The sequence below is a fragment of the Aegilops tauschii genome, chromosome 3, assembly GCF_002575655.3.
Source record: "Aegilops tauschii subsp. strangulata cultivar AL8/78 chromosome 3, Aet v6.0, whole genome shotgun sequence".
NCBI lineage: Eukaryota > Viridiplantae > Streptophyta > Magnoliopsida > Poales > Poaceae > Aegilops > Aegilops tauschii.
The window spans coordinates 605,576,061-605,590,063 of NC_053037.3; the positions used below are offsets into that span (position 1 = coordinate 605,576,061).

At 44.1% G+C, this 14,003-nt stretch overlaps 3 protein-coding genes across 3 annotated transcripts; 2 read left to right on the forward strand and 1 right to left on the reverse strand.

Moving 5' to 3' along the window:
* Nucleotides 1-981: 981 nt before the first annotated feature.
* Nucleotides 982-1,896, reverse strand: LOC123497758 (uncharacterized). Its single transcript, XM_045234475.2, has one exon. It carries the CDS (start codon nt 1,472-1,474, stop codon nt 1,172-1,174), a length of 303 nt encoding a protein of 100 aa, XP_045090410.1. The 5' UTR covers nt 1,475-1,896; the 3' UTR covers nt 982-1,171.
* Nucleotides 1,897-7,735: 5,839 nt separating this feature from the next.
* LOC141020819 (uncharacterized) lies at nt 7,736-9,016 on the forward strand. The gene has a single exon (XM_073495764.1). It carries the CDS (start codon nt 7,736-7,738, stop codon nt 9,014-9,016), a length of 1,281 nt encoding a protein of 426 aa, XP_073351865.1.
* Nucleotides 9,017-9,628: 612 nt separating this feature from the next.
* On the forward strand, nt 9,629-11,871 carry LOC141021093 (protein FAR1-RELATED SEQUENCE 5-like). The gene is made up of 2 exons (XM_073496021.1): nt 9,629-9,709; nt 10,005-11,871. Exon 2 carries the CDS (start codon nt 10,420-10,422, stop codon nt 11,851-11,853), a length of 1,434 nt encoding a protein of 477 aa, XP_073352122.1. The 5' UTR covers nt 9,629-9,709; nt 10,005-10,419; the 3' UTR covers nt 11,854-11,871.
* The last annotated feature ends 2,132 nt before the right edge of the window (nt 11,872-14,003 follow it).

Here is a 14,003-nt window from a genome sequence, read left to right on the forward strand (position 1 = left end):
TCAGAATAGAGTACAAGCGATAAGTTGAGTTAGCAACAGTCAACAATATTTTCTTCTCATGCATCTCCCATCTCCTGTCAATTCATTTTGCATAAGTGGTAGCTGCCGAGTAGGGAGCGGGACAGGAGTGACATCCCCGCAGACTTTTTTGTGGCTTGTGCAAAAAAGACAATTTCTGATGCTTCATTCTAACTATTCATTAGGCATTTCTTTATCTTTTTTACATAAGCCACAAAAAACGTCGTTTTTCACCGAAACCTTGTGAACGGACATAAAATGTCCGGATATACACGCGGGATTTTTGTTCCGAATTTTTCAACTTTTCAAAATGTGTATTTTCGACAATGAGTGCATATGCACCTAGGAGCAAAAAAGCCGCGTCCATTCCCTTTTGCTCCTACGTGCATATGCACCCATTGTCGAAATACACATTTCGAAATGTTGAAAAATTCGGAACAAAAATCCCGCGTGTATATCCGGACATTTTATGTCCGTTCACAAGGTTTCGGTGAAAAACGACGTATTTTGTGGCTTGTGTAAAAAAGATAAAGAAATGCCTCGTGAATAGTTAGAATGAAGCATCAGAAATTGTCTTTTTTGCACAAGCCACAAAAAACGTCGTTTTTCACCGAAACCTTGTGAACGGACATAAAATGTTCGGATATACACGCGGGATTTTTGTTCCGAATTTTTCAACATTTCGAAATATGTATTTCGACAATGGGTGCATATGCACGTAGGAGCAAAAGGAAATATCCGCTCAATCTTGTACTAACTTTAGTACAAAGTTAAACTAAGGTTGAGACACTTATTTAAAACGGAGGGAGTACTATCTCTGTACAATCTCTGTACCAAAATATATGACGTTTTTGCAATTTAATTTAAACTACAAAAACGTCTTATATTTTGGGAGTACTATATTTTGTTGCCTGCTATCTTGCGATGAACCTTCAACAGTCAACACCAGCTCACAAAGCCGAATTCTGTAACCGGAACTATGACCGTTGTAAAAGACCAGGAACCACAAAGTGAGCGCACTGTCCAGTCCCAGAACAAAGGACTGCATATCGATTATTACAGTTCCGCGCACAACCTCCAGGCACGACAAATTACGGTCGAATTGCAGATCACATCACACACACGCACGCTTGTATGTATATATGTATATGGGCTACGTGTATTGGTGCGGCGGGCACGGCAGATACTGCTTCGGGGGCGGGCAGACGCCGCGGAGCACGGAGGCGCACGTTGGCTCGCCGACGCAGGCGAGCTGCACGCAGCAGTACTCCTTGATGGGGTGGTTCTTGACGTCGTCGAAGAGCGCCAGGATGAACTCCCCCGCGCACCAGCTCGGCACGCCCGTCACCGTCTTGTAGCACGGCTGCGGGGGGCTGCGGCCGCCGCAGGCGGACGGGACGGCCTGGAGGAGGAGGAGCACGCACAGGCCGCAGAGGCAGAGCTGCCGGAGCGCCATGGCCGGTTGTGCCTGGTGCTTGGCGGCCGTCTGATCTGGGGCGGTGTAGGTGGTCGATCAGATGGGATCGGTCGAGGCGGAGGCGTTTGGAGGCGGTATATAGGAGGGGGATGTAATTGACGTACTGATTTTGCTTAGTTTTTCTGAGCGCGTTTTTATTAGATGCTTTTTGTGTTTTATGCCTAATTTGTGCCGTAATAATTATCTTCTTCTTTTGGATGAAGTAATTCTATACAAGTTATGAATATGCAGGAGGATATTAAATGTTTGGAAGCCTTAGGCCTCAATCCATTAATTGAGAAGAAAAGAATTGCCCAATTAATTAACAAGAAACCAGACGAAGATAGAGGAAAGTACAATGTGCAATATAGTATGTCTATGCTAAGCCCCCCAATAACGAAAACACACCCACCAGAAAGGTCATTTCCAAAATTTGTTCAATTGCAATTTCTAGGCCCATTCCAAGGCATGATATTAGTTTTTTCATTGTGATGACTGCCTTCCTTTCTCATGATATTAGTTAATGCTTCATGTATTTCTCCAAAGAAATAAAATTAATGCTACTTTAACGCATTGTATCTTAAGCAGATCATACACATTTAGACACAACTTCTCTAAGGATTTGTATCTCATGGTACTGTATCTACAAAATCTCTTATTTAATGTGTTTTGTGATAGAAAAGACCTGGGCTATCTTGAGTTCGACGCTAAGAGCTGTCTCTATATTAAGATATTAAAATATAATATCTCTCTTTCCTCATCCTATATTCTTAAAAAGTTCATAGTACCAATTCTCTCGAAATGCAAAGTGTTCACCTCAATGTCCAAGTAAGCCATGCATTTAAGTCTTCTCTCAACATGCATACAGTCCACCACAACATCCCCATTATGCCATGCAATTAAGTCTGCCACATAAGCGGGTCATGCATTTAAATTATAAATTACAATTACTTTTGCATTAGTCTATGCATGCATGTAATGTTGCCAAATCATACATGCATGCTAGTCATCCTTCACATTTTTGTTAGAAATGACATTTTTAACTATAATTCAAAAGTTTTTTCTATTTTTAGACACTCCATTGTTTTTCTTGATTTTCAAGATTATATTTTCTTTGCATTAAATTTAGTTATTTTTAGCAAGTATTTTTATCATTTATTTTAACAAAGTTACCGCATCAACGGGCGGGGCGTCATCTAGTTAAATAGAGTACCACGTCAATTTTTCTATTAGGTGGTAGGTTTTAGATAAGGTAAACAATGTAATACTGGGACTGCCCTAAAGATGCAAATCAATTGGTCACTTTGCATTTCTTTTTTGGAAAACTCTACATTTAGACACAATATTTTTATTGCGAGGGTTGGACATGATATCTTGGAGATGAGCTTACCAAAATGAAGTGGAAGGATTACATCTTTTGCATGGCGTGAAAGGGAGAGTATATGCCTTGGTTCACAAATTTCTCTACCGGTTTCTTCTTGTACCTCAAATTTTGAAAATGTATGTGTGCCTCTAAAACCGATAACTTTCTCAAGAGTCAACTAGGTCTAAATCCACCAACTTAAGGACGGAGTGCCATCCTTGTAAGAGTAAAAGGGTTGTCGGCCATTTAACTGTGTTTATATATTTGTTTTCGGAAGACCACTGTAAAAATAATACCAACATGTTTTATCATCCATGGAAATGTTAACTATTGTCAAATAAATTGTTTATGTGTGGTCAATAACATAGTTAGGTGTATAAAAACTATTCTCACAACAATAGTGAAACCAATAAGTTTGTTGAGTGCATAATCCTTTGCCATGTGTTTTTATGACCGTCAACAAAGGCCCTCCTAAACCGAGTGCAGGCAAAACACTTGACACTCAGAAAATCCTTGCCTGTGCTGAGTGCTGATGAAAAAAACACTTGGCAAATAAGAAACTCGTGGCAAACTAATGTAGTTATTTGCCACTAAGGAGATGCTAATGTTTCTATTATGCTTGAGATACTTTTTACTTCTAGTGAACCTTTATAATAATAGATCTGATCCATTTCGCAAAAAAGGACTATGTGACACAAAATAAAGTTTTTAAAGTCTACCCCTAAATACAATTAAGTTGATTAACCATTATTGTCGGGCTCTCTGACTAGGAGCCATGTCGGCACTATCCTGAAGAGCCAACTGGTGGCCAACTCCTGTCCTGGTAGGCCCCACCACTCAATAATACACATAATATCTATCTAATTACAGCTAAGCAACTGAAAATTGATAAAACTATTTTCTCCCGTGTATTAACATGCTTGCCGCCAAAATCTACTTTTTGATCACATCCTTTCTCCTACCTACCTACTCCGGTGGAAATCGTAGCCTCGTGGATCACATGAACATAGATCACCATCGATAGAATTTGCCCACTCATGGACCAGCATCAACGTTCTTGTTCAACTTGAAGGAACTCCTGCTACTTCCTTCTCCATAGGTATATTAATGCACACCAAATCCATAAATTATAAGTACTCTATATCATACGGAGGAGAAAATATTGAAAAAGAACAAGTGAAGATTGTAATCTACGCTGGACATTTTTATTTTGTAACGGTTAGTCTTAGCAAGTAGCAACATTAGTAATTAGTGTATGTTAATTTCTATGTCGTAGATCATGAGACCACTGACACGTTTCCAACGTATCTATAATTTTTAATTGCTTCATGCTATATTATATTCTGTTTTGGATGATTAATGGGCTTTGCTATACACTTTTATATTATTTTTTGGGACTAACCTATTAACCGGAGGCCCAGCCCAAATTGCTGTTTTTTTTGCCTATTTCAGAGTTTCGCAAAAAAAGAATATCAAACAGAGTCCAAACGGAATGAAACCTTCGGGAACGTGATTTTTGGAACAAACGTGATCCAGAGGACTTGGAGTCCACGTCAAGACATCAACCAGGAGGGCACGAGGTAGGGGGGCGCGCCTACCCCCCCCCAGGCGCGCCCTCCACCCTCATGGGGCCCATGTTGCTTCACCGACGTACTTCTTCCTCCTATATAGACCTACGTACCCCCAAACCAACAGAAGTATCCACGAAAACCTAATTCCACCGCCGTAACCTTCTGTACCCATGAGATCCCATCTTGGGGCCTTTTCCGGCGACCTGCCGGAGGGGGCATTGATCACGGAGGGCTTCTACATCAACACCATAGCCTCTCCGATGATGTGTGAGTAGTTTACCTCAGACCTTCGGGTCCATAGTTATTAGCTAGATGGCTTCTTCTCTCTTTTTGGATCTCAATACAAAGTTCTCCACGATTCTCGTGGAGATCTATTCGATGTAATCTTCTTTTGCGGTGTGTTTGTTGAGACCGATGAATTGTGGGTTTATGATCAAGTTTATCTATGAACAACATTTGAATCTCCTCTGAATTCTTTTATGTATGATTGGTTATCTTTGCAAGTCTCTTCGAATTATCAGTTTGGTTTGGCCTACTAGATTGATCTTTCTTGCAATGGGAGAAGTGCTTAGCTTTGGGTTCAATCTTGCGGTGTCCTTTCCCAGTGACAGTAGGGGCAGCAAGGCACATATTGTATTGTTGCCATCGAGGATAACAAGATGGGGTTTATATCATATTGCATGAGTTTATCCCTCTACATCATGTCATCTTACTTAAAGCGTTACTCTGTTCTTTTGAACTTAATACTCTAGATGCATGCTGGATAGCGGTCGATGTGTGGAGTAATAGTAGTAGATGCAGGCAGGAGTCGGTCTACTTGTCGCGGACGTGATGCCTATATACATGAGCATACCTAGATATTCTCATAACTATGCTCAATTCTATCAATTGCTCAACAGTAATTTGTTCACCCACCGTAATACTTATGCTCTTGAGAGAAGCCACTAGTGAAACCTATGGACCCCGGGTCTATTTTCTATCATATTAATCTCCCGTCAACAAACTATTTCTAGCACCGGTTATTCTGCTTTCTTTACTTTTAGTTCTTATTATAAAAATACCAAAAATATTATCTTATCATATCTATCAGATCTCACTTTCGTAAGTGACCGTGAAGGGATTGACAACCCCTTTATTGCGTTGGTTGCGAGGTTTTTATTTGTTTGTGTAGGTGCGAGGGACTTGAGCGTGGCCTCCTACTGGATTGATACCTTGGTTCTCAAAAACTGAGGGAAATACTTACGCTACTTTACTGCATCACCCTTTCCTCTTCAAGGGAAAACCAACGCAGTGCTCAAGAGGTAGCAACCAAAAATATGAAAGAGACAGGTGGAAGCAAAGATGATTATTGTAGAAAAAGAAAGCTAAAACCAGATATAGGAATGGAACTAAGAATGAAGAAATTTGTATCCTCAAAGTTAGGTTACAAGGACAAGAGTAATACTTCTGAACAATGCCATCAGAAGTGAGCTGATACAAGACTTTGCTGTCTCACTGAGATGACCATCAAAATAAGTGCTACCAAAAAATATGTTGTAAGAAGCTTTGAGGATGTGATACGTCTCAAACATTTCAACTTTTTTGAACATCTTTTATTAACTCCCGAACTCAAAACTTGCTCCATTGAATTAAACTAATCAAGACCAACATTGTTTCAATAAAATTTCTATGGCGATATCTTTTTGTGTGCAGGAAAGTGTTAGATAGAATAAAAACAAAGTATGAGGGAAAGTTTTGCAACATATAAGGGACCTAGGGCGTAGACTGGGGCCAGTGGGAGGCCTAGGGTGCCTATAGGGCGCCTAGGGTACGGGTGCCCACCTGACTAGCTCTCGGTGCCCCCTTGGCACACGTGGTAAGCAATCCAAACTTGATGCAAAAGTGATCACTATAGCATTGAGATCCAAATCAGAATATTACTGAGTACTTGTCAATTTGCTTTGAAGCCATTTTAGAGGAATTTGGAAGCATTAATTTGATGCCTAACAAACTCATCTTTGTAGGTGTTTCCCATGATAACTATAGGCTTCCAATCCAAATTCATGTTTGAAGTTCGAAGCAAGCGTTTCCTCTCAATAAACAAATTCATGTGTACAAGTTTGTGCCCCCTGTCGGCGGCACCGCCGATCTACCTCGTCTCCTTTGGCCCTGGGGCCATGGGGTGCATGGATCCCTGCCCTTACCGGCGGCAGGGCTCTGGTTTTTAGATGTTTCTTTGTGTTTGATTAGGGTTTGTGTCCTGCTCAGAATGACGAGATAGTGGCGGCTTCCCAAAGACGGAATAAGGTTCTCCCCGCCTAGCCCCCGTCCTGGTGATGCATCTAGCATTGCCGGAGGGCGTGTGGATATGCGTCCTCGGCGGATCTCGCGGGATTCAGTCGGTGGTTGTCTTTGGTGGTTCTGCTCAGATCCTATCTTTGTTTGTCTGTGTTCATGTCTCTATAGGTTGGATTCTTCCGATCTGTACTTCATTTCATCGATGGTGATGCGATGATGTCAGTGTGCCTTCGGCTTGCTTTAGTTCTTACATTCGTCGCTAGATGTCCTCATTTAATTTTTTATTATTTCTGGTGTTCGTTGTACTACCTGAATAGATTGGAATTAAAAAAACTAATTTATTCACATTAAACAAAAGACACTTATTTATCCACGTAAAAGCAGTGTCGTACGTACAAGAGGGTTCTGCACTTTTGCTACACATACGATATCCTCGTACTCTTCTGCGTTCACTGTCGAAATGGATAGGGTTGAAGCTGCTACGATGATTTTCAATCTCTTGGTCGACAGATCACGGTACACTGCCCTTGTTCAGGAGATCTCTGCCATAATGAGAGGGGACATACAGATTAAGGTTAAGGTGATAAAGAGGAAATGCAATCGTGTTATCCATGAACTAGGTAAGATTGGGAGGGTTGAGGTTAAGATGGCCGTCTGGTTACGGTCGGGTCTTGAGAGGGTTGTAAAACTGTGTGCACTGGATCATATTGATCCGGGTTAATTAATACAAAACCCTTTTACATTGCAAAAAAAAAAAAAGACTTGTGAGAGCAAGGCCATTCAATTCTGAAACGAAGCCGCTCCCCATGACCATAAAGCTAAGTATTGCGGCCGTATGCATGCCCAGTGAACTCCCAGCACCCTTTCGGTTCTCGTGCTCCAATGGCCGATGACGCATGCGTCGCATCGCAATGCCGCCGCTCCGCCTGCACACTTACTCCCTAGTACTTATTAACCCTTTCATCGATCTATCCATCATCTTTCCCCCACTAGCAGGAAGAAACAAGAAAAACCCGTCGCCTCCCACTCCCAAACCTCTCCATGTCGGCCATGGCGAACTGGTCGTCGCTTCCGTCAGAGCTCGTCCGCCGTATCGCCGATTGCCTCCTGGACACCAACGACCTCGACTGCTACGTGGACTTCCGCGCCGTCTGCCCCAACTGGCGCTCCGCCACCGACGACCCCAAGAATTCCTCTGAGCTCCGCTTCCGTCCATGCCGGTGGATCATCGTGGACGAGGTCTTCCAGAGCGACTCACGCCTCCTGGTGAACATTGCCACTGGCCGTGCCGTCCGCAAGGACCTGCCTGTGCTTCGCAACTACCATGTCGTTGCTACTACCCACGGTGGCTTCTTCGTCCTCGCCGACAAGGAGACATATGACGCGGTGGTTCTCAACCCTTTCACTGGCCACATGATCCGCTTCAAGGTGTTTGTGCCCTCCCACACCGATATTTCAGCTGCCGCTCTCTCCGGTCTTTTCACAGGAAAGCTACTTACGCGCTCTGTTGTTCCTGAGCTCCGTTCTTCGCCCACCCTCATCTTGCTCTCTGACAGCTGTTACGAGCAGTACATGGCTGTTCCCGATAGTGATCGTCTCACTACGGACGACGAAGATTTGAAGTTATTCGTTCTGTTGCGGCTGGCCATCTCCGGCGGCGTCTGCGCTGCCGACGGCTGGCAGAGCACCCGGGCGCTTCTTCCAGTTTCTTCGGTTAACCAGATCTTCGGTTTGATGAAGCAGTTCCACATTGATCACTACATGATTTTCTGTGACAGACCTGTAACTGGAGGGTTTGCCGATCTTCCCGCCACGGGACAAATGAACCACCTTTTCCTGGTGCAATCTGCCGGAGAAATGTTGGCTTTCATCAAGCTGAAGCAACGATTGAAAGTTTTTAGGCTGGACACTGTCACCCACAGCGACGAGCTTGAGCCTGTGAAGAGCATCGGCGACCGTGCCATCTTCGCCGGTTACCGTATGTGCATCTCTATCCCAGCCAACAAGTTCCCCTCAGTACTCGCCAACTGCATCTATTACGTCAAGTCCACAGATTCATCTCTTGACATCTACCAGTATGACCTTAAGGCTGAGAAAGAAGAGAGGGTCTCTCAAGCCATAGGCTCTCTGAATCCCCACACGCGGTCTTTTGCCGACCCTCCATTTACCATCGTTCAGCTCCTCTCCAGCTACACCACCAACGTCCGGGAATCTCAACTTCATACCACCGAAATGCTTAGACGGCTGCAGCAGCCAGCCAGTCCTATTTCGTACCTGGGCTACTGTTCTGATTCAGATCTGGACATTGATCTTAAAGAGTTGTATTACTGAACCATTGGCCGGTCAAACGCCAATCAGTGTTTTTTTTTCCACAGATGATCTGCCACTCGAGAAATTGCATCTACTTTTACCTGCCTGTGGGAAGTGCAAACTAGTGTTGCGGTGTTAATTAATCTCCTAGTTGTGTATCGTCATATTATTTTGTAAGAGCAAGTACAATAATATATATAGCTTGCTTACATGACATTTTTGCCTATGTGGAGGAGAGAGACATAGAAAAATGGCAAGAGCCTAGATATGAGCTCCTTTACGGTGATTGGGGCAGCACTGGGAGTACTTTCGAGTACTTACCCCTCCGATTTTTATTAGCCGTCCGATCTGGTGGGGGATTAAGAATGAATTAAGTTAATTAGTTTAATCAGAGAAGGGCATAATGGTCCAGGGTAATTTTTTTTTCAACCGATCACGTCCACGACCAGAACCACGTCTAGATCTAGTAGCTCGGTCAAGTTCTCCTTCTCGTCCTCTTCCTTCTGTCCGACGAGCCCGGCGAGAGGAACCAATTCACCGTCGTCGGCGTCGTTCTCGTCCTCCTCCTGGCCCCCTTCACTATAAAAGACGTGGTCGGCGGCAGGAAGAAGAATAAGGCGTGACATCTGCGGCGGCAGTGTCGACGGCGACGGCGGCGGCGGTATAGGAGAAAGCCCCCCGCTGATCCCATCGCTTCCGGACTTGCATCTTAAGGTATGAATCGCCCGAATCTCAACTTACTTTGATTCGTAGCCTGCACTTCCTACTTAGATTTGTTTAGTCATCATCGATTTAGGTTTCCCTAGTGCATGCAATTCAATTTAGAATTTTTCATTATCCATGGTCACTTCACTAGTTTACGGGGGACCCAGTTTATGGACGTTTATGATCGCTTGCCATAACATGTACAAGGAGCAAAGTTTAAAATTCCACGCAAGATTTCGTACTGGGTTTTGCATGCATTTATGTTTGTCCTTTCAGATTTTTATTCGTCTGAATTGTGATGCAGGAAGACATGGCGGACGTAAGTCACGAGTCAATGATGGAGCACTATCATATTGCCAACAAGATGTTTAATAGTGAGGATGAAGGTTATACATTCTATAACAAATATGGTCTTGAGAAAGGTTTTAGTGTCCGGAAAAGCTATGTCGAGTGGGATGGATCCAACTGCCATATAATTTTAAGGAAATTTGTGTGTAGTCGTGAAGGGGTTTGTGAAGAGAAGCACATGAAGAGGAAGATGGAAGATAGAAAGAGGAGGCCACGGAGTATAACTTGTGTAGGGTGTAAAGCTAAATTGGTGATTGCAAGACAGGAGGAAACAAGTCAGTGGTTTGTCAAGGATTTCATCGATGAACACAACCATCCTCTAGCCCCACGGGATCTGTCGTGTCTTTTGCATTCACACAGAAGAATTAGCGATGAGCAGAAAGCGGACATTGCAGACATGGAAAAAATCTGGGATCAGAAAACACCATATTATGGATATTATGTGCATGCAATACGGTGGATATGATGAGGTTGGATGCATTATGAGGGACATTTACAATTTCTGCCATGCTAACAAGCAGGAAACAATTTCTTCCGGGGATGCTCAAACGATGATCAATCACATGGTGGCGAGGCAAGAGCAAGATTCAGATTTTTTCTTCAGGTACTTGGTTGATGAAGCTGGCCATCTGAAGGGACTGTTCTGGTGTGATAGTCAATCCCGACTTGACTACGAGGCTTTCAGAGACGTTATTGTTTTTGATAGCACATACAGAACCAATAAGTACAATCTGCCATTTGTGCCGTTTGTCGGGTTGAATCACCACCGCAGCACCGTTATTTTTGCATGTGGTATCATTTCACATGAAACAAGCCAGGCATACGAGTGGATGTTACGGACCTTTTCTGATGCTATGGGACAGAAGCATCCTATATCTGTGATCACGGATGGGGACCTTGCAATGCAGAGAGCAATCAGGGTGGTGTGGCCGGACTCAAACCATAGGCTCTGTATATGGCACATTCAGCAGAACATTGTACGCCATCTGCATGATGACGCGGTAAAGGAGGAGTTCCGATCTTTCATATATGATACATCTTCCATTGAAGAGCATGAGAGAAAATGGTTACACTTCTTACAACGGAATAAAGTAACAAGTGAGGACTCCTGGCTGCATCAGATGTATAAGATGAGAAAACTGTGGTGTGCTCCATATCTTGAGGGTCGTTGTTTCCTAGGATTGAGCAGCAATCAGCGGAGTGAGAGTTTAAACTCGGTGCTACATACGCATCTTGAGGCTAAGATGGCGTTGTTTCAAATGCTAGAGCACTATGAGCGTTGCCTTGCGTCGCGACGCTTGAACGAGGCTCTCCAAGACGTCGAGGCCTTACAGTCCGTTCCGTTCACAGAGGAAAATGCTTCAGTTCTTGAGAAACATGCCGTGAAAGTTTTCACTCCTGCTGTGTTTAAGTTGGTCTTATGGAGCATAGATGCTGTCATAAAATGTGAGATCAGAGAGGTACTTGATGCAGCAGAGGTTACCACATACGTTGTGTCTAAGAAGGAAAGAATGGATAAAAAGATCGAAGTGCGCACGGAGACGAAGGAAGGTATGCTTCGCAGTATGAGTTGTTCTTGCCGCAAATTGGAATGCGCAGGCACACCATGTTCCCACATATTTTACATATTGGGAATTTTACAAGAAGAAACACTGCCCAGGTGTTGTGTTACCACTAGGTGGACAATGAGTGCAAAATGTGCATTCGCACCGACCAGAAAGAGCGAGATGTATGCATACTCTGCAGCCCTACAAAGGTACCGTAAGCTAAGGAATTTTATTCACGCAGCATGTTTCAAGGCATGACACTCTGATGAGGTGTTTCAGCATCTAAAAAGGGTTTTGGAAGGACAAGATGTTTGCAAGGGATCAACAAGTGAACAAGCTGATAGCAAGGGATCAACTAATGCTCAGGGTAACAACATTAGGTTTGGCCCGTTGATGCCACAATCGGCTAACCTTGATGGTGAAGGTTTCGAAAAGGTTCTGGATCCCGTGCATGTGCTAGGCCGAGGTGCTCTGAAGAAAAGGCTACAGGCAAAGATGAAGAAAACCAGAACAAAGGGTAGATGTAGCTATTGTCATGAGGCAGATGGTCACAATCGACGTACATGCGCCAAATTGATAGAGGTACCTAATATGCCATAATTTAATGTTTTAATGTGTCCAAATATATTCCATGGCATTAATAATATCCTTATGTGCAGGATCTCAAAGAAGAACTATGATAGCTACAACATTGTGCGCACGGTCGGACAACAAGTACGTCGACGATCAACCTGATGTTGGCGTATGCATTGTCTTCTATGTCTAGTATCGTGTGACCTTTTCTCTAAAATACTTCATTCTGTCAGTTACTGACTTCCTCATAATGTATGACTCAGCTATTTGGTTGTCCACTCCCTTGTAACAGTATTAGTTTGGGATATTTTTTTTGCATTTTATATGTGAGTTTTTCAAGTGCAACCTCAAGAATCATGGTTTCTTCGTGGCCAGCGTGTAGCTTCTTTATGTTGCACGATAAAATTTGGAAATATATGTAATGGAGGAATTATATTTCGCTCCTGAAAACAAAATAAAAGCCTGATAAATCCGAAAAATACATTAGTCATCCATGCTCTCCAATTGAAGAATATACATGATGAATACAGATGATGAATCATACTCATCCTACATATCCTCCACGTAGAGTGCAAGGAAAACTGCTTGCAACTTCTTATCATAGTGTGTTTGTATCTGCATGTACAACTCACCATGCTACAGGGGAGCCAGGCGAACAAAACAGTGAAAACGGCGAAGAAACCGGTGAAGAAATCGTTCCGGGCGAGTTATATCACGTGTGCTGCGGCGTGGGGAACATATCCTCCTCGGGATTTCCGTCGCAGAGGCCCAGGCAATCGTCTCCGGGATCAGCGCCAGGTGACAGCTGTGGATCCACGGCAGATCGACCAGACGCGCCAGCTGCGGTCGGCTGGACGCGCGCTTCCGACCCGCCGCTCGACACGCGTCCACCTCGGACCGGGCGAGGCGCGCCCTCCGGCCCGCACCAATCACCGGCGGCCACGCGGCAACCAGATAATGGTCAGGGACGCACGCGCTTTGCGGTCCAGCCCGTGTGCTACTAGCGGCGCCCCGCCGTTCGCCAGCCGGACATGGAGACAACCCGTGACTCCAGTGGGCCTACAGCATCATGGGCTCATGATGAGTCTGCGAGCCGCCCTGGATCTTCTGCGGCTTCACTCTCACCAGCGCCTCGGCCCGCTGCCACAGAAGATCAGGACCGCCCGGAACCGGCTGCTGCAGGCTAATCTGCCTCGGATTCCGTCGCTGTCCTGTCTCCAGAAAGGGCTACGGGATCTTCTGCGGCCACGAACTCTCCTGCACATCAATGGTCCCTCCGGAATGCGGTGATTTTTTCGACCACCACCAAATCACCTCAATTTGGAGGTGGTGGAAAATCACCTCCGGAAAAAATCACCTCCAGAAAAAATCACCTCCGGAATGCGCTGATTTTTTCGACCACCTCCAAATCACCTCAATTTTGGCACACATGATCTCTTGCACAAACAAAGCTAGGTTTCCAAGGTTTTATATTTTTTTGTTTTTTTTGAATTTATACTGCCCTCTAGACTGACTGATCAAAACATCGGTCTATACCTCAAGGGGGCATTGTAAAATATTTTTTTGGCCAAATTTTCTTTCATGGACATGTTTGGCACATGTGGGTCACCGTGTCATAGAGAAATTGGGTGATTGGAGGTGGTGGAAAAAATACCGTTGTTCAAAAAAGGGCTTAAGTTTAGACCAAATGGTCCCTCCGGAATGTGGTGATTTTTTCGACCACCTCCAAATTACCTCAATTTTGGCACACATGATCTCTTGCACAAACAAAGCTAGGTTTCCAAGGTTTTATATTGTTTTGAATTTATACTGCCCTCTAGACTGACTGATCAAAA